This window comes from Phragmites australis, chromosome 2 (assembly GCF_958298935.1).
Source record: "Phragmites australis chromosome 2, lpPhrAust1.1, whole genome shotgun sequence".
Classification (NCBI taxonomy): domain Eukaryota; kingdom Viridiplantae; phylum Streptophyta; class Magnoliopsida; order Poales; family Poaceae; genus Phragmites; species Phragmites australis.
In genome coordinates, this window is record NC_084922.1 from 8,918,724 (window position 1) to 8,944,562 (window position 25,839).

The window sequence follows — 25,839 nt, forward strand, 5'->3', positions numbered from 1 at the left end:
ACTTGCAGCTTTTCCCTTTGTGTCGATTACTTTCGTCATCTGGATTTCTTACACTACTAGATAACTAAGCACATTGGACTTTTCAATATAGATATGCTCGAAGGATGCTGGCATGCAGACCGTTTCTCTGAGAACTACAATCCGTGTGCTCTTAATACGCTCGTCATGATCGAGAGAAAGAATGAACAACAAACATTGGTACAAGATGGTTTGCTTCCATAACGTTACAAGTTACAACTGATATGATGTATGTATAGGCAGATACAATGTCTACCACCACCACCAGCAGCAAGAGCGGTGGCGGCGACAAACAGCGACGGCAACAACATTGCAGTACCCTGCATTGATAGGTTTTTATTACTGCAAAACTGATCCCCGCAGCGCTACCGGTAGCTGCGATAGACAGGGGTGTACATGCAGCTCTCTGCATATTTCACCAGGTCTTTGGGGGGACTAAGGCGGGTTGCCAAACCTGGAAGGATGGCACGCGATGTCAAGCGCTGGTAGGAAGAAATGGAATGGCATCTAGAGAGAAATGGAGGAAGAGCATACCGAGTTCATAGGCTTTGGCAGCCACAGCAGCAGCAATGTGCGCAGAGATCTTTCTGATATTGGTGAAGGGTGGGAAGATCGATCCCTTGTCAAAGTTCTCCTGGGTGGCCTGTTCAGCTAGAGCTTCCGCTGTTTGAAGGAACAAAACACGAACTTGGTTACAACAGAAGTTCACACTTAATCTCCCCAGTAAATACAGTTCAAGAGACGAGTCAGAACATTTGTATGTCTATCAATTCCCATCAGAAGGTACTTACAGGCAGCAAGAAGCATGTCCTCATGGACACGGATCGCTCCAGATATAACGACTCCGAGGCCAAATCCAGGGAAAATGTAAGCATTGTTTGCCTGTTGTAGATAGGCACAATTATTCAATAAAGAACTTCTGTTTTAAAGGTGTCTAGATCAGCAAGATATTGCAAAAAAGAAGTAATACCTGGCCAGGTACATGAATCTTTCCATTGTACTCCACAGGGTCAAATGGACTGCCGCTGGCAAATACTGCACGACCCTGCAAGTAAAGACATATAAGTTGCATACCACAGGCTGCACAAAGTTTTTTTCTCAAATTTATCCACACTGGCCAGCTATGCAACATTTATAGAAACAGGAAAGTGAACACAGATCATTTTTAGCTAATCCCTAGTGATCACTGCATTTTAAATGGTATATAGTTGCGCTAATCGCTAGTGATCACTGCATTTCATGATTTCAAATGGTATATAGTTGGGCTAGTCGCTAGTGATCACTGCATTTCAAATGGTATATAGTTGCACAAAGCAATGCCAAACGTTGTGACTTGTGAGTACACGAATTTGCATATCTGTCAGAGTCTTGGGTTGAGAAAACTCACATCGGTCCAGTTATATGCTTCTTCAGCAGTACATTCAGAATGTGATGTTGGATTTGACAGTGAAAAGATGATAGGCCTCTGTATTTGCAATGTCATAAGTTAGCCAAGCATCCTTTCTATACCACCAGGTAGCGAAGTCGTCAAAAATACCTCATTGAAGGAAGCCATTGCCTCGACAACTTCTTTTGTAAAAGTCCTGCCAACTCCAGAAGTCCCAATCAGAACTGTAGGTTTGATGGACTGGAGGATTAACGAAAAAGATTAGCACAATATGATGAAATATATTTCAGTGAAGGCAGCAGTCCCTAATGAATTGAATTACAATCTTAAATATGTATCAAAATGAATACCTGGACAGCATCCAACAAGTTCGTCAAAGGCTCATGTTCATGTGCCCAAGGCTTTTTGAATGGCTGAAGGGTCTCTTTTCGAGAGTCAACAATCAAACCCTAAATATATAATACTGTATTAAGCTTTCAGCTAAACAGGTGAACAAAAACTGTAGTAGAAACAGTGCATTTTCCTGTGGTTCCAAACCTTTGAGTCCACCAACCAAACCTTCTTGCGGCACTCTTCAACCGGAGCCTTTGTCTACAAATCAATGAAAATTTGAAAACAGTAAATATTAGCAGTAAGCATTAGGATTACTGAAACTGCCCTGCCCCACATGAGATCCGAAAAAGTGTAGTTACCTGTTTTGAAATCTCAAGAGCAATGAGTTCTGCAATGCCAGTTCCAGCCTGGAGTCAAATACATAATCAAAATTTTATTTATGGGTACAATTTCCATTCAGAAAATAAAAACTATGTTTAGCCGTTAGGCAACAAAACTATGTTTAGCCGTTAGGCAACAAAAGAACACAAGTCCACCAAGAGAAGTGTTAACTAACCTCTCCAGCACCAAGGAACAAATAAGTGTGCTCTGCTAGGGTTCCGCCAACCACTTCGAGTGCTGCTAACAAACCTGCAAGGACCACTGATGCTGTGCCCTGCAATCATCCATTTTGGTAAAATTACAGAAGGCAATAATCTGAAGGATGACTATTATGACTCAATAAGGATCATAAGGATGCCTCCTGGCAAAAATAAAAAGTATCATGGGTGGGTTCCCCTTACCTGGATATCATCATTGAAAACAAGATGGCTCTTGCTATATTTTGCAAGTAAATCAAAAGCATTATGATTGGCGAAGTCCTCAAACTGTAACAAGTTTCTGGTCTTATGATTCTTGTAATAAAAGTAAATTGATCTAATAAATAACAAAATAGTACACCGAATCTGTGACTGACCTGGATGAGGACTTTCTCGCCATAGATTTGCTTGACAGCATTCATGAACTCTTCCATGAGCTCATGGTACTCCTGCCATTAATGATAATGCACAGATCAGATCTCAAGTTTCGGATATTTTGCCAACTCATTACTTCTTGCAACCTTGTCACAAGTACATACCTTGCCAGTTGCACGTCTTTGCCGGATTCCAATGTAGAACTCATCATTAAGCAATTGCTCATTGTTTGTACCAACATCAATTGTAATGGGTAAACACTGAAAGTAATTTTGAACTCACAAGTTAAGACGATTTAGTTTTTTGTTAGTACCAAATGTATTGGGATCACAACAAGGGAAGGGACAAAACCAGAACAGAAAATATGTGAATGCTTACAGCTGATGGGCGAACTCCTCCAAGAGCAGTGTAGAGAGAAAGTTTGCCAACAGGAATTCCCATTCCCTATAGAAGACCATTCAACCAAATATAAGAAAAGGCCCTGAAGTAAGCAACTAATCAGACAATCATACCTGACAACCCAAATCTCCAAGCCCCAAGATTCGCTCACCATCAGTAACAACAATAACTTGAATGTTCCTCTCGGGCCAGTTTCTCAGAACATCTAGGACCTTTCCCCTGGAATGCACCTCCAATCAGTCAGAATCCAATAGACAGATGGAAGATAAATACATAAATCTTTTAAATTCAAGCAAATCTGTAACGTACTTGTCCCTCAGGCTGACATACAGACCCTGTGGGTGTCTAAAGATGCACCCATATTTCTGGCAGGCCTCACCTACAGTCGGTGTGTAAACCACAGGGAGCAACTCCTCCACATTATCAATTAAAAGCTTGTAGAAAAGTCTCTCATTTCTCTCCTGATGAAAGAGAAGGCGTTATGCACAATGTTGCAACCAAAACCAATCATTCTAACTGAACATAACATACCAATAATGCTGGATTCTGTAAGATCTTCAACAACAACAACAACAGCCAGGCATTCACAACCTGGTATTAACTGGGATTACCTGAAGGTCCATCATGGCCATATAGCGCTGCAGCGGGACCTGGTATTGGCGCAGGTTGTGCATCATCTTCTTTATCTACATACAGATGAAGACGACCTTCAGGGAAAAAAGCTCAGCATAATTAATACAGTGATTGTGGCTTGCAGATATTGCCCATACTTGGAGGTCCTGAGACACAACTGCCGGAGGAAGAAGGCCACGCAAGTAGTGTGCATCCCGCTCCTTCTCAGTGAAGGCGAGACCCTTGTTGTGATGTGGATCCCTCAAAAGGGTGTAGCCACTGTTGCAGAAATAATCTTACATCAGCATTTTGTTTCAATATGGTGTGCAAGAAATTATTTGATTTCTTGCAGAGGTATGATATTCATTCAACTTGCAACTAAAGATAGACATTCTACAGCAGCACAAGGTTTATCATTTACAGTCAGTTACGTAACAACTTTGTTCGCTATTACTATTTTATTATAAATTTAGTATCTCTTCCCATCATATTTCACCTGTCGAATTGTAGTGGAGGAAACAAGACAAAGAGGTTTTGCTGTGGGCCAGATTAGAATATACTCCAGCCTTTACCAGGACCCGCTGATTCTTCGCTTCGCTCAGCAACTCTAGACCTACTCAAAAATACCTCTATCGGTGACACAAATCAGACATTGAATTCTCGAAAACACCGCCAAAATTATTCTCTAAACTGAAAAATGCTAGAAATTCACATGTGAACGGCTCAATAACTCCAAGGATACTGCGCAGCCTATAATCTATAGGCGACAAAAAAAGACTAAATCAAGCTGACCGGATTATAATACAGTTCAGTTGAAGCACTGTGCGATAAATTATGGATGGAGAAAAACCAAACTAAAGGGACAGTTTCCCCTTTGGTGAACGCCACACGACACAAGATTCTACCGAGCAAAAACCACAAGCACCATTACTCAAATAGATTTGATCACATTAGCGAGCAGTAAAGTAAAGTGAGAGCCCGACGCATCCACACTTGTAGACACGTCAGCATCACGCGGACGAAGCCAGATCAACAGAAACCCTGAACCAAATCAGCAAACAAAAAAAGCACATAGAAACCATTCCAGATCGGCGCATCGAGAGGTCCGCCCACCCAGATCCAATTCCTGAGTTCCCACCCCAGCGCGATCCGACTCGCCCCCCGCTCACCTCGCGACGGAGAAGGCCCAGGGCGTGACGGGCTGCTCTTCCGTGGCCCTATCCTTGCTGTAGGGGTCCTCGACCCCACCGCCGGCTGCCGCCATCTCCTCCTCCTCGGTCTGCGCAGCGGACCCCATCGTGACGGCCTCCACCCTCCTGGGCGCCGCCGCCCGCACCCTCACCGCAGCGGCCCTCCTCCGCACCTCCCTGCAGCTCCTGCAGCCGTCAGAGCTCCCGCCCTCGCCACCTCCACGCTTCCACTGCGGAGACAAACAGATACGAACAAGCTCGCCCGATTAGACACCCAAAGGTGGTAACTCAGCTGGAAGGGGACTAAACCGCAATTGCGCAGCCCAAGACGCGCTGGTTGGGGGAATTACGTGCACAAGCGCGCGTACCAGGGAAGCGGGGGAAGAGGCAGCGGCGACGGTGCGCGCGGAGAGCATGGTGGCGGCGAGTTCCGCGGAGAGCGGGAGCGAGGCGCGTGGCAGCTGTCTTGCCTCCTCCTCCTCCTCCCTCTTCCGAGCCGAGCAGCGTGGAGAGGGGAATGGGGGTGGTGGCGAGGAAGGAGGGGGTATAAAAGGGGAGGGGGGCTGGCTCGGCGGGGGAGTATTTAATTCGGGAGGCGCGCGCCGTTTGACTGGGTTCCTTCGCCGGTGACCTCTGAACCGCGGTTTACCTGCTTCAAACGGCAAAACCAAATGTTGTGCTGCGGCTTCGTCGGCTGAAATGATCCAGTTGATTAGTGTATATTTTTAGGGACACGGATCCTCAGCGAATTTACCCCTCAGAGGAACTACAATGATCTACATTAGTATCACTTTTCAACCATCGGATTAAAATCGAACGGCTCAGATCAAATTACTCGTGCACCGTAGGGAAGCTGGTACAGTTCACCACTCATAAACCGCTGTGCAATCACTACCATTGCCTTCTTCAGCACAGTGCCACTGCAAGAGATCTGTGTCCTATTTTTAGGGGTTGTTTGGATCACGTGGAGCTAAATCCTCATGCAGAAATTTTGCGTGTAAACGACATCCCGTCAAACCCTATAGACATCTCCTCTCATCGTTTGGTGACAGATGATGAAAATTTCCACCCAAACAAAAGAAATAAAAAAAAATCGGTGAAAATAAAATAATTTTGAGGAAATTCATAAAAGTGCTAAACTCTACACAGCATTCATCAAATCCATACACGCATTCGATCCAGATAATTTGTAGAACTAATCGTCCATTAACATCCTAAATAGAATCAAAATAAAATAAAAAATTAAATTGTTTCTCCGTGATGAATTATGATGTCTCGCCCTATATGGTTGGTGGTGGAAGTGAAATTCATGGAGGAAGAACCAGGTTGCTAGTGACCCTACCTTGCAATATAAGTTTATCACACATTTGCTGAGCTCGAAGGCCGGTGGCTAGGTTGGAGGAACGACCAATGGGAACCAAAAGCTAAGAGACAAGATGTAATATGGAATGATCGGCAGATTTATCATGCAGTGAGGACGTGATAAAATAGGGTAATGGTAGGGTCTCCTCGTGAGGGTCTCAAGCTCTATGAATCGTTGGCATAAAGAGGCGGCAAGATCTGACAAGAGGACCTCAATCTCGAGGCACGGCCGGAATAACAAGGCGGCGTGCGAGTAGAAGGGTAATACAAATAGCAAAGGTTATCGAAGGGATCTGTGCATGGCACAGAAGAGGTGGAGGCCAATAGGAAGGGTTTAGGGTATGAATACAAAACAAATTATTGGATGTAAAAACCATGTACCGAACATTTTTTTTTTACTTTCTTCTTCTCCTGTTGTTGCAGTAATAATAATAAATTAGAGAGACGTGGCCTTATCAAATTGCATGAGAGTATGATATTCCGTCATTCCCACGATATTATACTCGCCCCATGCGCGGCCAATTGGAGAAGGATGCATATATGTTTTGCGCTTTTCTCTTTGCTGCCAAAGGCGAATACGCAGATGGGATCCAACGAGGAATAAGGTATTAAGCCTTCAAGGTCGTCAGATTTGGTCCGGTTTGGTGGGCGAGTGCGCCGTGGGCCGTGGCCGTCAATTGGGGCTGGCCGAGCAACCAACTTGTTTTCTCGCCGTCAGTTTCTAGTCTTACAAGACACTGACTGAAAAATCTTGAGAACCTAGTATCTTTGTACATTTTCCAAGAGCATTATTTTTGTCGTGGAGAATGCTTTGCGGCGGGAGCAGTTTTTTTTCAAAAAAAAAGATAAAGAAAATCACGTGGTGCGATAGTGCCATGTGAACTGTATACGTACTCGGAGGACCAGGATTTCAGCTGGAGTTCACTGAACCTACTCACGCACGCCGAAGTCACCACTCGCCGAGACGGCAGGACGACCAACCTGGATCAACCTGCACTGTAGCAAGGAGGAAACCAAATGGCCCGTGACAGTGTCAGTCGGGGCGGTAAACGACGAGACGTGAGCGCGTCAGCTCGTGTGGGCTCTCGCGCCGCGGCGAGTAGCCACCTCCACCGCCACGCAGGCTTGCTGAAACACCCCCACACACACCGCACGGAGGGATGGGATATTAAGCGCCCCTTCTCCATCCCGTCACGAGAAATTCACCTATAAGAAATGAGATGGGGAGCTTTTCTCCCCTTTAAATATATAAATAGTGGAATTTCTTTCTCAAGTAGGTAGAGCGGGGGCGGGATGTTCCCGCACCTCACCTCTCCCCCCACAAGCCTCGATTTTTCTTACAAATGATGGTTTTTAAATACCTATATTATGTTATTTTATGAATTTAGATATTTATCTTATGCTATTTTGTATTTATGCTAACCTTCCTATCAATGATATGCATCTATCTTTAGATCTTATACTAATTTGATTTTTTTTTAGAGAGAAACCAGCTTCCCAGAATGAAAATGGAGTCGAAAACGTACCTTATGTCCTTTGGAAGCCGCTTGCGTGTTGCCACCAGTCCACCAATTCCATGTCCGTCCGTGGAGTAAAACGATGGAGACCCATTGGCCTCAGTAGATGGAACCAGACCTCACGGTTACAGATACAAACGAGGAGCACGTGTTGGATGATTTCAGAGGCCTGACAACACAGGAAGTAAATGCCATAATTCCTCAAGTTGTGTCTTTCTAGGCGGTCATTTGTCTAGCAGCGACCATAGAGAACCAACCAAAAGAAGAACTTGTATTTTACCGGCGCCTTCGTCTTACATAGCTGTTTCGCCCCTGATAGCTCTGTTTGTCTATGGAAAAAGGCCATGTAGGCCGACGATGATGAGTATTGCTGGTTTGCGAACCATCGCCAAATGAACTTATCTAGAGCATCTGATAATTCAACCTGTTCCACAGCATCCCAAATGCATAAAAACTCGACCAGAACAGAAATCGTCAGCGAGCCCGTGATGTCATGTACCCACCTCTGGTTGCACAATGGTATGCCACTAAACGCGAACAAAGATGTGCATGCCAACAGCTAATTTGATTTGTGCTAATCATATTGAATGTAAAGATAAAATATTGTATTTTGTGCTAATATTAGTATTTTATTAGCTTGTAATAGAGATAGAGACCACATGGGTAACCCATCCCAGGGACAAAAGATGAGGAATAGTGATGGGAAAATTTCTTCCTAGCAAGGGCGGGTATGTTCACCCACAGCCGCGGAGAATTTTCGTATTGCCATCCCTACCTCACCCATTTGCACACAACTCACTCTACATGGAAGTCCAACCTCACATTTGGAGGTCTCCACAAGCCAGTTTGACAGTTCAAAGTGTAGCGCGTAGGATAGAGCCCGAATAGCTAGATAGAACGAGACCTCCCCTGGGTACACCTTTGGGTCCTTTGGCCAGTCCATGTGACCTGACCCATGAAACTAGGACCCAAGTGTCAGTTGATGTCAGCTCGGCGTTGCTTCTTTTGGGATTTTTTTAGCCTATTTTAAACTAATATTTTAATAACAACACGTAAGAATCTAAATATCTAAGAAGTAACCTCTTTAGTCACATCACACCAGAGAAATTGGCATGACTGAGAAATTGGCATGACTCTCACCTTGTTCATGCCAATCTCTTTGACGTGACTAAAGAGTCACGCTAGCGGCTACCCCAACATCGTGCCACACGTCGCCGACGTGGCAGGTTTGAGTCATGCCATAAGGGTTGGCGCGACCGACTGTCACACCAACCCCTTTGGCGTGACTCAGCTGCATATAGAAGGCCGCCCCTGCCCTTCTCCCCCGCACCTCTTCTTCCTCCTCCAGCCGCGCGCAACAGAGGTGACACTTCCCTCTCCAGCGTCGATGAATCCCCCTATATCTCCACCAATCAAGCCCGATTTGAAGGGGATTTCGCGGAAACGTGTTCTAGGAAGGTAGCTCATCCATTCCCTCTAAGTTTTTTTTAGGTTTTGGCTTGCATTTATAGTTCAAGGGTAGTTAGGGTTTAAGATAATGTTGATGTTGTTATGAAATTTCTATGTTTTGAGTTAGATCGGATGTCATATATAGTGCTATGTATGTATAATTACGTATGTGTATTGTGTGAAATTTGTTGCATACAATTATTTGAGCGTAGGAAATTGAATCAGTTGTGGATAGGCTTAATGTATATGAGCAATGCATATTCTTCTATATATATATGAGCATTTTTGAATTGTTTTGATGAAATGATGAGGTGTAGGAATTGAATTGGATAATGTGTAGGATTTTCATGTGTTATAGCGATGATATTTTTGTATATGTGTAATGATTGGATGGTTTATGTGTGTAGATGGATCAGGTTGTTCGTATGTTTTTTAATGGAACGGTTAATGCAAATGGGAAGTTTGATAAGATGAGAGAGCAAGTGTTGAAATTTGGGAACTCTCCTTGATTCGATGAAATTGTTGCTCAGGTTAGGTAAGTTATGTATGTTGATGTGGATGTATGTAATGTAACCGTACGTGGAAGGTATGATGCCGACTGGGGTGGTAGGGCTCACTATATTGTTATGGAGTTGGCGCCGGAGAATGATTGAAAGTTGTACAAGAATTGTGTGAATGGCTCTCAAGTTTGTTGCGCGGAGTTGGTAGTTGATATGGGTATCGAAGGAAGCTCGATGCCATTGGTTCAACATGTGTCGGGTAGTATTAGACAAGAAGTGGAGCCTGCTAAGCATTTGACTCAGAAAATTCCCGCCATTGTCCCAGAGATTGCCAGTATCTCTGAACTCGCCGATGTTACTGTTCCGTAGGTACCTCGTGCCTCTATTCAGGAGATAGTTGCCGGTGGTTCCAATAACTTTGATTTGGTTGTGGTATGTATGACTTCGATGATGGTTTTTTTTTAGGATGAGGAGGCCCAAGTAAATGTTGAGGAGACACAAATCTTTTTGTCAGACAGTGAGGACGAAGATGAAGATGATGAGGTAAAAAAAAGATGAACATGTGCCTAGTGTTAAGCAACGACTCTTGGGTGTTGAGGTGGGAGGAGAAGTAGGCGAGGAAGAGAAGGAGGCTTGGTGGGATGAAATTTACACGGAACAGGAGATAAGGACACTGAAGGTTGTACATGTGGATGTGCCCAAGGTGCCGGCCTACGCGAACATTTCATTGACCAAGAATGCACTTTATGATAATGGCTTAGTGTCCATGGAGGAGGAAGTAGACAGTGAGAAGAAGTTGGTTAAGAAGAGAATGATATTTGATAGTCTTGATGAAGTGAATTCTGGTTCAAGGACTACTCAATGCGGCACCATAGACCATACAACGTGGTTCATTCTTATGCGAAGGAGAGGTACACTATAAAATACAAATGTTGTGTATGGGGTGTATGGGTCTGTCTTATTCCAAGCGATGATCGACGATGGAAAGTCACAAATGTGAAACAATCTCACACTTATGGGTCAGCAAGGCCCAAACAAGTGCACTCCTAGTGCGCGGTGAGGTATCTTGGTCAACGCATCACCCCCATTGTTCAGGCAAACCCGGGCACGATTGTGGCATCTCTAATTGAGTTTATAGTTGGGTTTACCAATTACCACATGTTATATGGCAAGACATGGATGGCGAAGCAACATGTCATGGTATTACTATGGGGAGATTGGAAGGAGGCGTACGCGAGGGTCCGTAGGATCTTGTATGCAATTTTACATTTCAACTCTAGGACTAAGTGGTTCATTTCATCTGGTGGCATGATGGGCAGCGATAGTGGTGTCATGAAGTCTGTCATGCAGCGTGTGTTTTGGTGCCTTCCTCAATGCATGGAGGCCTTCAAGCATTTTAGGCCCATAATTAGCGTCGATGGTACTTTCTTAACGAGAAAGTACAAGGGTGCACTGATAATTGATGTTGCATCGATGCGGAGGATCAGTTGGTACCTCTAGCATTGGCGTTGACAGAGGGAGTGAGGAATAGTAGTTGGTCTTGGTTCTTGTACCTGGTTTGCTGTTAATTGGAGCGGGGTGCCAAGTCTGTGTGATATCGGATCAGCACCAGGATCTCCTTAATGCAGCTAGAGAACAAATGGAGGGTTACCCTCCTCTTGTGCACCGGTGGTGCATGCGCCATTTTGCTACCAACATTTAGAGAAGACAGAAGAGCAGGGAGGTAATAAAGAAACTGAAGATACTTTTCAAAGTTAAAGAGGAGAGACAGTTTAACAAAAAACATGTAGAATTGGAAAAGTTCTTGAACAATACTGTGACAGAGTGGTTGAAGAGTGAAATGTCTAATAAGTGCAAATGGGCGTTAGCGTATGATGAGGGTGGTTGTAGATATGGAACAATGACCACAAATATCTCGAAGGTATTCAACAACATTCTTAAAGGTATTCGTGCAATGCCAGTATCTGTCATCGTGGAGTACACCTTCCACAAATGCAACTTCTATTTTGTCGATTAGTGGAAGAAAGCACGTAATGGACTTGATGCTGGTGAGGTGTGGACAAAAGCTATCGCTAAGCACCTCACAAAGCAGGGAGAAATATCTACTACCCAAGAGGCACAACTCTTTAATCCAAGGAGCTATGTTTACAACATTACATCAGCATTTCGGACTAGCGTAGGTGGTGAGAGCTCTGGCGGCAGGATCTGTAAAGTAGACTTAACTACAGCAGAGTGCACGTGCAGGACTCCGCAATTGTTACATGTCCCGTGCTCATATGTTATCACGGCATGCCAGATGAGAAGAGTGGACCACATATCCTCTAACTACTTGACCCCAGTGTATTCTAAGAGAATGGCTTTGAAGGCTTGGAGTCCACCTTCGAGCCTTTACTTGATTCTTCGCAATGGCCTAATTACAACGGTGATGAATATGTGCCGGACTGTGGTCTACTAAAACAAAAATCAGGGAGGAGGAAGCGAAAACGGCTCCAAAACGAGATGGATGATTGCAATAATGGTTATGGTGATAACATGTATGGAGCTGACGACTTTTATGAGGCGCCTATTAAAATACGTTGCTCCTTATGCCATCGGTTTGGCCACAGGATGGAACAACATAAGGAGTGTTCGAAGAATCAGCCAACTTATAGAGAAAAAGGGGAACTCTAGAAAGGGGCAGTAAATCGTAGTTTGATAGAGGCAACCTATTTAATATTAGGGATAAATGCAAAACCCCCCCCCCCCCCCAAAAGTCACTTGGATTTTGACTTTCCCCCCCAAAAGTTGTTTTGTTGCAAAAAACCCCCTAAAGGTTTGATTTTGTTGCAAAAACACCCCCAAAAATTCAAAAGAATTTAAAACAAATCACAAAAAATTCTAAAAAAAACTAGAGACAATTATAAGACCTTTTGTGAAATTTGTTTTCAAAAATAATATCCTTTGCATCATATTTCATGGAGAGTAAGTTTGAAAAAAAAGAAAAACGTGTAACTCATTTATTAATTCGAGTTAAATGCATAGTTAATTATTTACTAATCCAAAAATCATGAAACAAATTTTTTTAGTCTTCTTACATGATTCTCTATCTTGTAAAAATACATGAAATCTTGAAATAGTTATTGTAATGTGCAGGATTCAGTAAATGGGTTGCAGATAGATTAATTCATAACTAATCCATAACACCCCCAAAATTAGTGAAACCACTTTTATTAGTTTACTTAAACAATTATTTGTGTAGGAAAAATAATGGTAGACATGACAAAGTTAAAATAACATGAGTTAATAAATGAGCTGCACATTTTTCTTTTTTTCCAAACTTCCTCTCCATGAAATATGATGCAAAGGATATTATTTTTGAAAACAAATTTCACAGAAGGTCTTAGAATTGTCTCTAGTTTTTTTTAGAATATTTTTAATGATTTTTTTATTTTTTTGAATTTTTAGGGGGTTTTTTGCAACAAAGTCAAACTTTTGGGGGGCTTTTTGCAACAAAATAACTTTTGGGGGGGAAAGTCAAAATCCAAGTGACTTTTGGGGGGTTTTTTGCAGTTTTCCCTTAATATTATATTATGTTCCTTGTCAAAAAATTTATATATGACGACAATTATGTTGTTTTTGTTCGTTATCTAACGACCGTGTGACAATTCATATTGCAGGGCGATGGCGCATCCCGATTACCCACTCCTTGCAATATACTACGACAGGGACCACCGAGCACACCTGATGGTTGACAATGGCGAGGTATGATTTGTCCATAACTGCTATGCATAATTGCTAAGTAACATGCATGTGTAAATAACAAATTCATTTTAAATTGTATCTTTCAGGTGCTGAAACCCCTTTGGATACGCACTCACAGTTCTCTCAGGTGGGATGAGAGGTACGCCCCGTACATTTGGTATGCAGGATTCTTTTCATTGGCTAGGTTGGTCATGGCGGGGTTGCCGATGTTCGATAACACAACGCTGACTGCACTAGTGGACCGCTGGAGGCCGGAGACACACACCTTCCACCTCCCTTGCGGGGAGCTCACGGTCACGCTACAGGATGTGGCCATGATAGTGGGGCTACATGTGGACGGGCAGCCTATGTATGGGATCGTGCAGCCTGCTGGATGGAACGATATGGTGGAGGTGTTCCTTGGCAGTAGGCCTCCTAAGCCAGAGCAGGGAGCGAAGGATAAGAAACCATCTGGCATCATCTTTGCCTGGGTGGTTGCCAACTTCTGGGAGTGTGCTCCTAATGCAGCGGAGGAGGTCGTCGAGAGGTACACTCGCGTGTGGTTGTGTCACCTTGTTGGTGGGTATTTGTTTTCGAACGGGAGTGGCAACACAGTTTCTTGCCATCAAATGACAGTGTGTGCTGCTATGTAATTGCATCTCGATTATTTGAGAAAGGATATCAATTGCATTTGCAACAATTGTTAAAACCCTCGACAAAAGAAAGGGAGCAAGTGTAGTATTTTGATATCTTCAAATAATATGTATCTGCGAGATTGGATGTTCCTTTCGATGTGGTTTCCACACAAAGCATCATATAGACTTCCAAGTTCTGGTCTATCTAGCAGTAGTTTTTCATGCCAACTTTCCTGGCATGTCTGGAAACATAGTCACGCCAATACTCCTGGCGTGATAATCATGTATAGCCTTGGAAGTGGCATACAGGCTTGTCACGCCAAATGTATTGGCATGACATACCGTTCAATCATGCCAAGACCTTTGGCGTGACCCGTCAAGGCATCATGTTGGCCCTCCCCTCATTCCATCACTCCCAATGCACCAATGCAAATAGAAATGGACTGGCATGACACCAGACTCAGTCATGCCAACTTACTTAGCGTGGCTAGACTTAGCGTCACGCCAGCCCGTTTCCCTCCCACCTTGATCCCAGTTTTCCCTACAAATGCATTACCGCTAGCGTGACACCAGAATGTGTCACGCCAAACCCCCTGGCATGACATAGTTCAACCATTTTCAAATTATTGGCTACGATATACCAGCACAAAGGGAGAGCAGTATTTTAGAGGTGAATATATAACTATGCCTATCTTTGACTTTTCTTCTTATAGTACTTATAGTTTTTCTTGTATCCATGCTATTTATTTTCATAAAGTGATACCTTGTTTATATTCTCAGGTTGCTAGTAGTAACAACTATGGCGATTACTACTATGCAAAAGAATTTGGTATTAAGGTGATCAACCAAGGTACCTTGGTTGATGCTCGTGTACTCCCAGCTCCAAGGGTAAATGTGCTTCTTCTTTTGGAGTAAAAAATAACATCATATATTGTTTTTACAAATATATTTTTTTTAGTTACCATGTACTGATGTTCAACTTATATTTTTCTAGCTTAAATACCATGACTCTAGAAAAGAAAAAGTATGTGACCCTTCTATTGGCCAGTGGAACATTATGAACAAGGTATCATGCTCGTATTCGTTGTGTGCTATGATCCATCTCTTCTCTCATTTTTTTACATGATTGTATTTTTTTATTCCTAGAAATTGTTTTTTTTCCTGTTAAGAACTTGTATATGGGCAAGAAAAATTCGTGTTGTTAGGTGTAGTTGCTCAATTGGTAGCTGTGGTGTAATCCCTATTTTTTGTCAATAATTAAACTAATCATGGAATGACCTCAATGCAATTAAATTCCATATTATTCACATGGTAAAATCGATGGTGATTACACATAAAGTTCACAAATAGTTCACATAGTACCATCTAACCATATACCATCGAACTGACCCCTCGTGCTAATCGTTCAACCCATTATAGAGCAACTCATCATTATTAACATCATCATCGTCCAAGATAACCATAGGCAGATTAGCAACAAGAGCCTTCATTGTCTCTATTTGCACCGTCGTAGCCCCCGCCTCTTGACCCTCCATGGTTCTCCTCATGTGTTGAGGATACATAGCACGGTAAAAATCATGAGTTACCTTCTTATGATGCTCTAGATAACTTGAAAGCACCATCAAATGACGCATACTCTGCCGTGCAATCTCATGATTCACCTCATCTTGATCAAGGTACTCCCATAAACATATCTGTGTACTCTATTCCCAATATGAATTCCCATTAATAAGGTACAATCAGCATAGAATATCGAAACAGAAAATATAGATAATAAGCATAAAACTAACAATATCCTTGCTAACCACATGCTCGCAGTAGTACCCCACACTAAGTTCGGAGGGCACTATTCCGTATTGAGCATTCACACCACAAGGGCACATCCTTGGGTGATGGGGCATTTGATTTTTTGCCACCCTACCATCCAGTAGAGTGTCGAATTTGCCACTAGACCCACTGTCATAAACTCAGGAGGATACATTAGCCATCCTCAGTGAGGAATTATCACTTCGGTAGAGTAGCAAAAGGTTAAATATTCCTTGGACGACATGGTTATATCACCATATCACCCTTCACTCGATCATCTTTCTCCTCTATCCATTCACCATCGGGCTTGTACAATAAATCTCTAAAGTTACAAATAGCACCATGACGCTACATTCAAATTTATGATACACGTTACATAACATCTAATTCAACCTTATTCAAATTGTAAACAAGCAACCATACTCAATTTTTACCTTTGTCATCCCTTCACAGAGGAAGTAAGGCGATCCCCTAGAAGTTTCACAAAGCACACTTTGCTTCCTACAATTGCACAACGGAGGATCTGCTACACTTTTTTCCTCAACTCCAACTTCTCTTCATCCGTTAGTTTTGGCGAATTTGGTGGAGTAGAAACCCAATGAACAAACTTGTCATAGGGTTTCGGATACTGAGTAAACCATTTCACCTTTAGAATCCTCGGATCATACATCTCAGGCCTATCAATCCATTAAAAGAAGTAGCAAATCTCTCACTTATGCAAATTATTACATTATATCAGCAAAAGTAATGTCATATGCATCTACCCTAACCCAAAACAAATTAGAAGTCATATCGTACAACTGCACAAATACAAATCCATTATACGAATTTAATATGCACCAAACACTTTTACAATCAATAATACTTCCCTATGCACTACACCTTAACTTGTCAATTTCGCACCACATCCTACAAGAGTAAAATAGTCTATATACAAAAATAATAAACATGCTAAATTAAACATTGAGCAACAACAAACAACCAATAGGTAATCTAACCAAAAATTAAAAATTTCATCACCTAATCTCCAAACCCTTTGTAGCCATAAACTATCTAAAAGTACGGTGAAAATTGAAATTGAATAAATACAATGGAGTATTTACCTTTAATAAATATTTCCTCATGAAATCTCCTTTGGTTTGGGTCCGAAATCGATGGATTTATTGAAGGAATTAGAGGAGAGGGAAGCGTCGCCTCTATCACGAGTAGCTGGAGGAGGAAGAAAAGGTGCCGGAGAGAAAGATCGAGACGACCTTATATATACAACTGAGCCACGTCAAAGAGGTTGGCATGACAACCGATCGTACTAACCCTCATGACACGACTCAGAACTACCACATCAGCAACGTATGGCACGACGCTGAAGCGACTGCTAGCATGGCTCCTCATGCCAAAGAGATTGTCGTAGCTAAGGTGGGAATCACGTCAATCACTTTGACGTGAAAAAAACTATTTATTAAATCTTTAGATTCTCACGTACTATAATTAAAGTATTAATTTCCTGTTGCTTCGTGGCAGCTGCGTTGCGTGCCGGGGGCCGCGCTGGAACGCTGCTTCCAATCCAAGCTGCGTCAAACGGATCAACGGTTCAAAATCGGTGGGCGTAATTACAGTACATGGGCCTATGGCACGTAACCACATACGTACACAGTTTCCTTGATCATTATGATTTGAGTCTGACAGCAAAGGGCTAGTCTGCAGTGAAGTGCTGGCAGGAATTTCGTTTGCTTCAACTCAGTTCTGAGAACGATCTGAACTTAGACGCATGGGCATGTCGCACCCAACACCTGTCAGCAGTTTTCGGGTTCATCTGACCACGAATGTTGACTCCAACAGGACGAGACAGTTCATGCGAAACCGACGGACTTGGCAAAACGGCAAGTGCGTACTTAGGGCAACTCCAACAATACTTAAAATCAGTTTTAATAGCTAAATTTTAGTATATTAGTTAAAAAAACTCCTTCAACAAAAACTCAAAAACATTCTAAAAAATAGTTACGCCCAAAAAAAGCCTCCGAGCTCACAAAATGTAGCGAACTTTAATCGAACTCCTAGTCGGCGAAATCCTCAATCCCGCGCTCGTCTCACGCTTCGCACGTCATCACTTGTTCCTGCGTCGCTCGCAACAGAGCACTCACCAGTGTAGCGGCTGCTTTGCGCAGCCCTCGTAGCCCGGCGAGGGTGTCATTTGGCGGCCGGCTACGGGCGGCTGTGGCGCTTGTCGGGCGAGGGCGGCGAAAAGATCGGCTTGTAGGAGGCGATGACTTCCTTTGCTTCTTGTGCAATTCTTGCGGTTCCTTGGAGTCCATGGATAGCGACTACGTCACCAGCCTGCTCATGGCCGCCATCGCCTCCGCTCCGGGGCTTGACTTCGGCACGTTGGACTGCAGGTTCTTGGAGATGCTCTATGGCGGCGGTGGTGCCGACTTGTTCGGGGTGTGTGGGTCCCCGGAGGGGTCATCGGTGTCCGACCCGATGTGGGTGCGCGCGAGGGGCGGCGAGAGCCTGGTGAAGCCGAAGGTGGAGGAGGCGACGATGAGCGACGGTTTGTTTCCTATGTTCAACCGCTACAGCAGTAAGTTGAGGTGAGTATGCCACTTACATTTAGTTGTGTCACATGGTCATAGCTCAAAATTCTGATTCTTTTTTCTGTTAATTACACTTTCAGTTCTTGTTCATGAAGCTCGCGACCGTGAATCCGCAACTTGACTTCAACAACCTGCCTACACTCCTACACAAATATGTGAACTTGAATAATCTCATTCCTGGTGCTCTAAATCTATGAAACATTCCACCTCTAACATGTTATTTCCTCGGTGACAATCAGTGTTCTCTAAGTTTGTTAGACACGGTTTTACCCCACATAACCAACCCACAGTTTGCTTTTCATAAGCAGGTGACTTGTCGATATGGTGTGATTGATGTAGGTCAATTACAAGCTAATCATACAAAGATCGAGTTCTAATCCCTGGTAATCTCTAGTGTTAATATTTTGAAAAAAAGTCCACTTTACTCCTCCGAACTATGCCAGTGGTTCGGATAACCCCCTGAACTTTCAAATCGTCCATTTTACTCCCCCGAAGTTTCAATACCGGATCACTTAACCTGCTAGAGTGGTTTTCCTGCACGAGCACCACCTCGGTGAGGGGAGGCAATGCCCTGACCGAGGGGGATTGAAGGGAGCCCAAGGTGGGCTACCCTCGGTAGGAGGCGGCGTGCACGGTGGCGGCCCTGGCAGGAGGGGAAAGGGAAAGAGAGGAGGGAGAGGAGGGGTGTAGGTGGCGTAGGTGCTCACCGGGGGCCTCACGGAGGGAGGGGGCAGTGTGTTCAGGGGTGCCGCAGAGGTGGTTAGGGCATGATCGACGAAGCAGAGGCGGTCGTGGGGCTGGTCACAGCGCGGTCGTGGTCGGGGTGCCACAGGGGTGGTCAAGGTGGTGGCTCAAGGAGGGATGGGATGGGCCAGCGGTGGCGTGGCCTCGGGCTATCAGGACGGCAGAAGGGAGAGTAGAGAGGGGAAGCGGCACCGCAGAGGTAGGAGGCCAGCTGGGCTGGCTTGGCAGCGTGTTGGGCTACGCCTACCGAGCGGGTCAGCGAGGGAGGTCGCACGGGAGGACGCGCCGACGGCGACATCAGTGGCACAAGAGTAGAGTAGGGTGTGGGCAAGGAGTAGAGGAGAGAGAGTGAGGAGGAAGATGATGAGGTGGCTGCCACGTGGTAAAAAACCAGGTGACATGACGTCCACGTCATCAAAACCTCTTAGATAAAACACTTCAGGGGGTTAAGTGATCTGTCATTGAAACTTCGGTGGAGTAAAATGGACGGTTTGAAAGTTCAAAGGGTTATCCAGACCACTGGCATAGTTTGGGAAGTAAAATGGATATTTTCCTAATGTTTTTTATATAGGGAGTATGAAGACATGTGTTAGTTGAAGTCCTAAGCTGATTGCCATTAGACTTTAGGCCTGAGAACTGATTAATTCCTTGATATGTTGGATGTACAACACCTTGATTCTTCTCATAGAGATCATATCGATCTCGCAATATTAAAGTAAATTGTATAACATATATGGTGCAAATATTATAAGCACCATCTTCTAAAGTTTTAATATGTAAGACCTGACTAGTATTGGAATGATAACATGATTCAAATTCTATAGATTGCTATAGGTCATAAATACTTTTACCATAGCGTGAGGGTGTTGTAATTACGTTTACTCTAGTTATGCTGCCCATGCTCGAGTTGTAACTATTGTTACCACGGCTTGAATGGTAACTACGGTCACATTATACCTACCAGTGTCGTAACTAGAGTTATGCTACCCATGCCCGAGTTGTAACTATTGTTACCATGACTTGAATAGTAACTGCGGTCACAGTGCACCTGCCAATATCGTAACTAGAGTTACAATACCCATGCCCGAGTTGTAACTATTGTTACCATGAGTTGAATGGTAACTACTATTAATATTTATATGTTTTAAAATAGTTTTTAAAAATATCACGATTTGAATTATAGCCATTTAAAAATATAGTCGTTGGGATATAGGGAGTTAGATATTGAGAGTCTATTGGAGAATACATAGGGCCGGTCCTGAGATTTCAGTGGCCCAAAGCGAAACTAAAAAGGGACCCATTGAACATAAACATTGAAATATTTATATATCAATTGCAAAAATAATATTTTGGGTAAAGTCCGTGAGTAATTACAATAAGCTGGAACAATTTAAAATGAGTCCATTACGATAAGCTGAAACAACTTGAAATGCGTCCGATCGAATGTATTCTAGGTTGTTCTAGTTGACGATATGATGTATTTCAAGTTATTCGAGCTTATCGTAAATACTCGTAGAAACAAAATTATCGAAAATACTCGCAGGAACAAAATTGTGAGGGATAGAAGTACACGTATGTATGCTTGCGTTAATACATGTTAGCTAGGTAGAGATATTCACTCGATCAGTTGTATCTGCATGCCTATGTACAACTCACTATGTACAACTCTAATTACTCATCAGTATATACAGCAGGTAACTTGTAGCCACAATATAACTTTGGAGCTATCTGCTTGTAGGTGCCAGCACCACACTACAAACGCTGCACTGGTAGGTAGTTACTTACTGCTTCTATGATTGGTAGCATGAACGGTCAGGTTTTATAACGGCGATGATTGAGCGCACACGGAAGCCGCCCTCGTACCGTGCAACAGAGCTGGACCCATCAATCGCCAGAGCGAGCTGGGAGTTTTTCATATTTCAAACGTCTGATCTCAGTAAGGATCAGATTAATTTGAGGTGAAGTAAAAACTATATAGGAGAAAAACTAGCGATGAAAAGTCATATAGCAATGGCTAACGTCTGTCCTCGATTGGAGCTGCGAGTATATGGAACGCCTTGGAGTTGTAGTTCTGCGAAACACAGAAAACTAGAATGTTTGGACAGAAAAAAAAAACGAAACAGGCAAACAGCCAAATAGACTAAATATGCAAGCAGGTCACTTGATCTTTTATGAATTGAAGGAACCAAACCACCTGCGTCCTACTATACGAACTATTAAGCCTATCTGCTATTTTGATCCTAGTTGTATCTATCGTCGTACAAATTGGTAGATATATATACTATACACAGGTATATAAAGAGGAGCTCCTCGATTTTAAGGCTTAGAGCGGCCACCCTGTTCGACCTCCTCAGTGCCGGCTCTGAGAATACAACGATATTAGGAGGTAATTTTATTAGAAAGACTCTTGTATGAGTCTATCGGAGATCCCAAACAAGCAAAGCCGCCACCGTTGTGAAATGGCAGACGCACCGCTGAGCTTACGCCGAAAGAGGTCCCCTGTCGCCACCGTTGTGAGATGGCAGACCGCTCCAGATTCCGCGACGCTTTTCGCACAAGAGAGTCGGCACCGCACAAGTTGGTGATGAAGTAGAAGTAGATTTCTCGCGATAATTCAGTTGCCGAAAACAGCGTCAGCAGGGTTGGATCCAGAGCCCCACCTACCCCGGGCGCACTGAGAGCACCAAGCTTCCTTCAATTTTTAGACATAGAAGAAGACGAGGAAGCTGAAAAAGAGGCGATCTTCTGCTTAATGGTCCTAAATCCACCATTGAGCGTAAGGTACCATGATCTCGGATCTACTTACGTGCCAGAATCATAAGCGATGTGAGTTCCCACTACATAGTGCTCGTACTACTGGCGCGCTCGACCCACGGGAACCACACGAAATCGGCTGGGCGCGGTGGCTGTCGCAGCGCCGCCAGACCGCGACGCGGCCTCGTGGATGGATCGTGGCCGCGTCGTGCCCCCAATCATGCCGCCAGATCGCGACCCGCACCTGTACCCCGTGGGCCATCAAAGGCATAGACAAAAGCAGCGGCTGCTCTGTACCGCCAGCCACAGGCTTGCAAATTGCAAACACATTCGCGCCTCGTGGATGGAGATGGCGCAGCGTGTTTGTTCCTGGGAGCGGCGTCAATATTTGCGTCAAGCATTAGAGACGGTCAGGTCCGTTCATGTCAAACAATTTCCCTTCTGAACCACCGATCGATCTTAGTCCATAGCACAGTGATCGAGCTACTGTGCTAGCTTGTCAGCTCATGACTGCATCGCTGTGCCGAAAGTATAAACTATTCCCAGTTGCATGATCAAAATTGGCATCGTTGTGTATATCTGCGGTCCCGCCGAGGGATCGGGTCGATTCTCACAGTGCGCTTTGATTGGAGAGGTAGGCATTTCTTGCCACGCGCACTTGTGCAGTGACGACCGACGAACGAAGCGAGGAAGGACGACGTGCACGAGCTCAAGTTGATTGCAGAACAGGTACGTGAACTTAGTTTGGGCGTCGAAATTCCGGCGCGAACTAGTTACAAAAATGGTACCGAATTCATCATTGGCCTTTTGGTTTAGGATGAAACGAATTGCCTCGGGACACCCGAGGATATTTACCTCACAGGTCCAGATCCATTTTGTCAGTGGGACCTTTTCTATATAAAAAAACTGGCATAATTCAGCTGGGCTGGGAGCTTGTACTACGTAGATAGCTGGTCGTTTGACTGTTCATTTAGGCGTCTCACGTTACTAGACTAGTTTATTTCCATGTGTTCTTCGAGGCTGATGCCTTTGTGGAACACGCAATCACCTGATTTTCTTAGCCGGTGTAGCCAACATAGTCTTTTTAGTATTTAAGGTGATTTTAGTGATTAATAATAATATAGTTAATAAGATTAACATATTTGTTAAATATACACTTTAATAGCTTTTATAGGTAAAGTGTATAAAGAAGTTACCGTAGCTAGGACAAAGATGATTGAATTAAGAAATCCTATAAAAAATATACACGTCAGATACTCCAGTGCAAAGATAATTATACATATCGGAGTGTTTCCGCTGGTGTTTTGTACATGTTGGATGGTCCAACAACATAAAGTTGTGCGCGTCGAAGCATTTCAAAAGGAGTTCAAGTGTTGCACACGTCAGATGGTTCGTCGCATGAAGTTATGCACATTGAAAGATTTGTCATAGTATTTTCCAGAAGGTTTTCTTTTGACCCAATAGAGATGAAATTACACACGTCGGATAGTCCGGTGATAATATCGGAGAATCATCAGAGAATTAACGGCTAGTGACAGCTAGCATTGGTAGGCTGTAAGGGTGGACCACACACTGGATAGTCCGGTGTTCAGAGAAGCTACATGCCGGAACATCCGACGTTAAGGAAAAAATGAGTTTGCATGGAATTCCAACGGCTAATTGCTACTGTTGTACACGTCAGATAGTCTAGTGTTTGTATTGCTATTGATGCCCAATTATTCGGTATTCACAGTCTTTTGTTATCGTTGGATCAACGGCTAATTCGCATGTTTGAGGCTGTAAATATTTCCACTCAGCCATTTAAGTGCGTTGAAGTTCAGAAAATCTCATATACACTTGAGAAGATATTCAAGCCACCAAAGTGCTAAAAATAATCATCCAAAGCAATTAAGCATAAGATTAGAGATTGATTGGTGCTAATAAACTCAGAGAGAGTTGTATCTAGGTGTTGCTGCCTAGAGAGTGGATCAAAGAGTAATTCTACATTATGCCAAGTGGTACGCTGATACTTTAGAGTCTTAGTGACTCACTGGCACCTTAAACCTTGGTGGCTCATGCTTGTTGACCATCCGACTTAGTGTGGAGCAACGACAATACTTTTGTATGGAGACAAGAAGACCCTTATCTTGGTGGCTCAAGCTTCAAAGTAAAGATAACAATAAGTAATTGGAAGAGAGGTTTTTGGTGAGGCATTGCTTTGGTGGCTTAACCTACTTGAGGCTTAGGTGGCTCAAGGGTCGTAATCGGGCTATAGCCTAGGTATCTGCTCTAGCGTGGATTAAAGGTGATGTTTATATTATTGATATCACGGGATAAAAATCTCTTGTGTCGAGTTTGCTCCCTCTACTTTATTTACGTTTTGTGATTTACATACTTGTAATCTACTTTTGTATGTTTACCATCCTAGAGTAGTCTATTTGGATTGGCTATAGGTTATAAAGCTTTTTAAATGATAGAGTAAACATACTATATAAACCTAAATCATATTTAGATAGCAATTGATATAGATTTATATTATAAATTTTTTTAAGCCGATTAGTTTAGATGTCATAATTTATCCTCTCTTGAGACATCATCAATCCCTTCACCACGGCACGAGAGGAGGCTAACAGTGATGTGAAGGCGGTAGCCCTGGCTCAAATCAATATACAGTGACGGATCTAGAACAAAAGATTACTAGATATTTCGATCTGACCTGTTAGAGGTCCTGATAACCTACTTTTTTAAGCTAGATGATGTCATATGACGTTCTACGTATAATAAGATAATTGCTTAGTTATCACTCTAAGAAAGTAACAATTGTTATTGAGGATGATATGCGAACCACACTGAGCCTATACATGTAGAACATGATGATAAATAAGCAATTATTATTTTCTCATAGTAGTAAAAAAGTGAATATCCCATATATAATATATCATTGCAAAACGAAAATTTAAACAGTGTCCGTTACACCCTGCGAAACACAACATGGATGCACCGCTGCCGATATCCGAGGCTCCCTTCCACAGGTAGCGCCGTGTCTTGCGAGAGGCGAATTATGTGCAGGCGCAGCAAGGAGTAATTGCGCTACGGAGGCTTGAGCGAAAGCATGCACGCATGGATCAGCCCAACAGTAGACAGCCTCTGTTTAACGACTACAGCATAAATTACCTAACGGGTCGCTCCTGGACCGACTCAAACCTTTATTTGTTTGTTTTTCAGATCGGACTGGACTAGCTCAACTTGGTGAAATTGGTGACTGAGCTTACTTGAAAAATCAAGACCAGTGAAGACTTACCTTGCACTCGTATAATTCTTGGCATACAAGCTAGTAGCATACTAATCTAGAGTAGACGTCGTCAGCTTAATTTATTTTGTTCGTCGCTGCAAGTCAAAAAATAAAAGCAAGTGCCTGTTAATACAGTCAGTGTCATGGGGAGAAAAAACACTTGAGACCAAAACAAAATCTATGGTCGGGCCCGACGAAGTTTGCTCAATCTTACGGCCCATACTACATACAGCACATAATCTGAGGAAGTTGTGTGAACAGAGGGAATCCGCCATACCCTCTATTCGACTTTAATTGCGGCATTCCCTAACCTTTTGAACCGGGGCTAGCTGCGTTTGGGCTTTGCAGTGGCAAGATCATGTTCGTAAAAACGGGGCGATCCGTGGGAAATGGGAAAAGTTGTATTTTAATTTTAAATTTTATGGGATGCTAGAAGGCGTTAACCCTATGTTACAAATGTTTTAGAATTTTTCGTTATTATATTCATAGGTTGGGATTATTTGATACTATTTTAAACCGTAAGGTACATAAATGCATGAAAAAGGGGGCAAAAATGTAAATATTTTTCTAACATAGGGTATAATGTCTTCTGACATCCCAT

The 25,839-nt window shown here is 43.3% G+C and overlaps 1 protein-coding gene across 1 annotated transcript; it reads right to left on the reverse strand.

Annotated features, from left to right (window-relative positions):
- Window positions 1–195: 195 nt before the first annotated feature.
- LOC133898309 (NADP-dependent malic enzyme, chloroplastic) lies at window positions 196–5,526 on the reverse strand. Its single transcript, XM_062338961.1, has 20 exons — window positions 5,261–5,526; window positions 4,872–5,122; window positions 3,861–3,981; window positions 3,702–3,776; window positions 3,400–3,551; window positions 3,204–3,309; window positions 3,070–3,135; window positions 2,856–2,951; window positions 2,694–2,765; window positions 2,521–2,604; window positions 2,295–2,393; window positions 2,098–2,145; window positions 1,943–1,996; window positions 1,756–1,854; window positions 1,556–1,645; window positions 1,406–1,483; window positions 989–1,063; window positions 810–900; window positions 553–681; window positions 196–472 (listed from the first exon to the last, which is right to left on the reverse strand). Exons 1-20 carry the CDS (start codon window positions 5,306–5,308, stop codon window positions 384–386), a joined length of 1,923 nt encoding a protein of 640 aa, XP_062194945.1. The 5' UTR covers window positions 5,309–5,526; the 3' UTR covers window positions 196–383.
- Window positions 5,527–25,839: the final 20,313 nt, after the last annotated feature.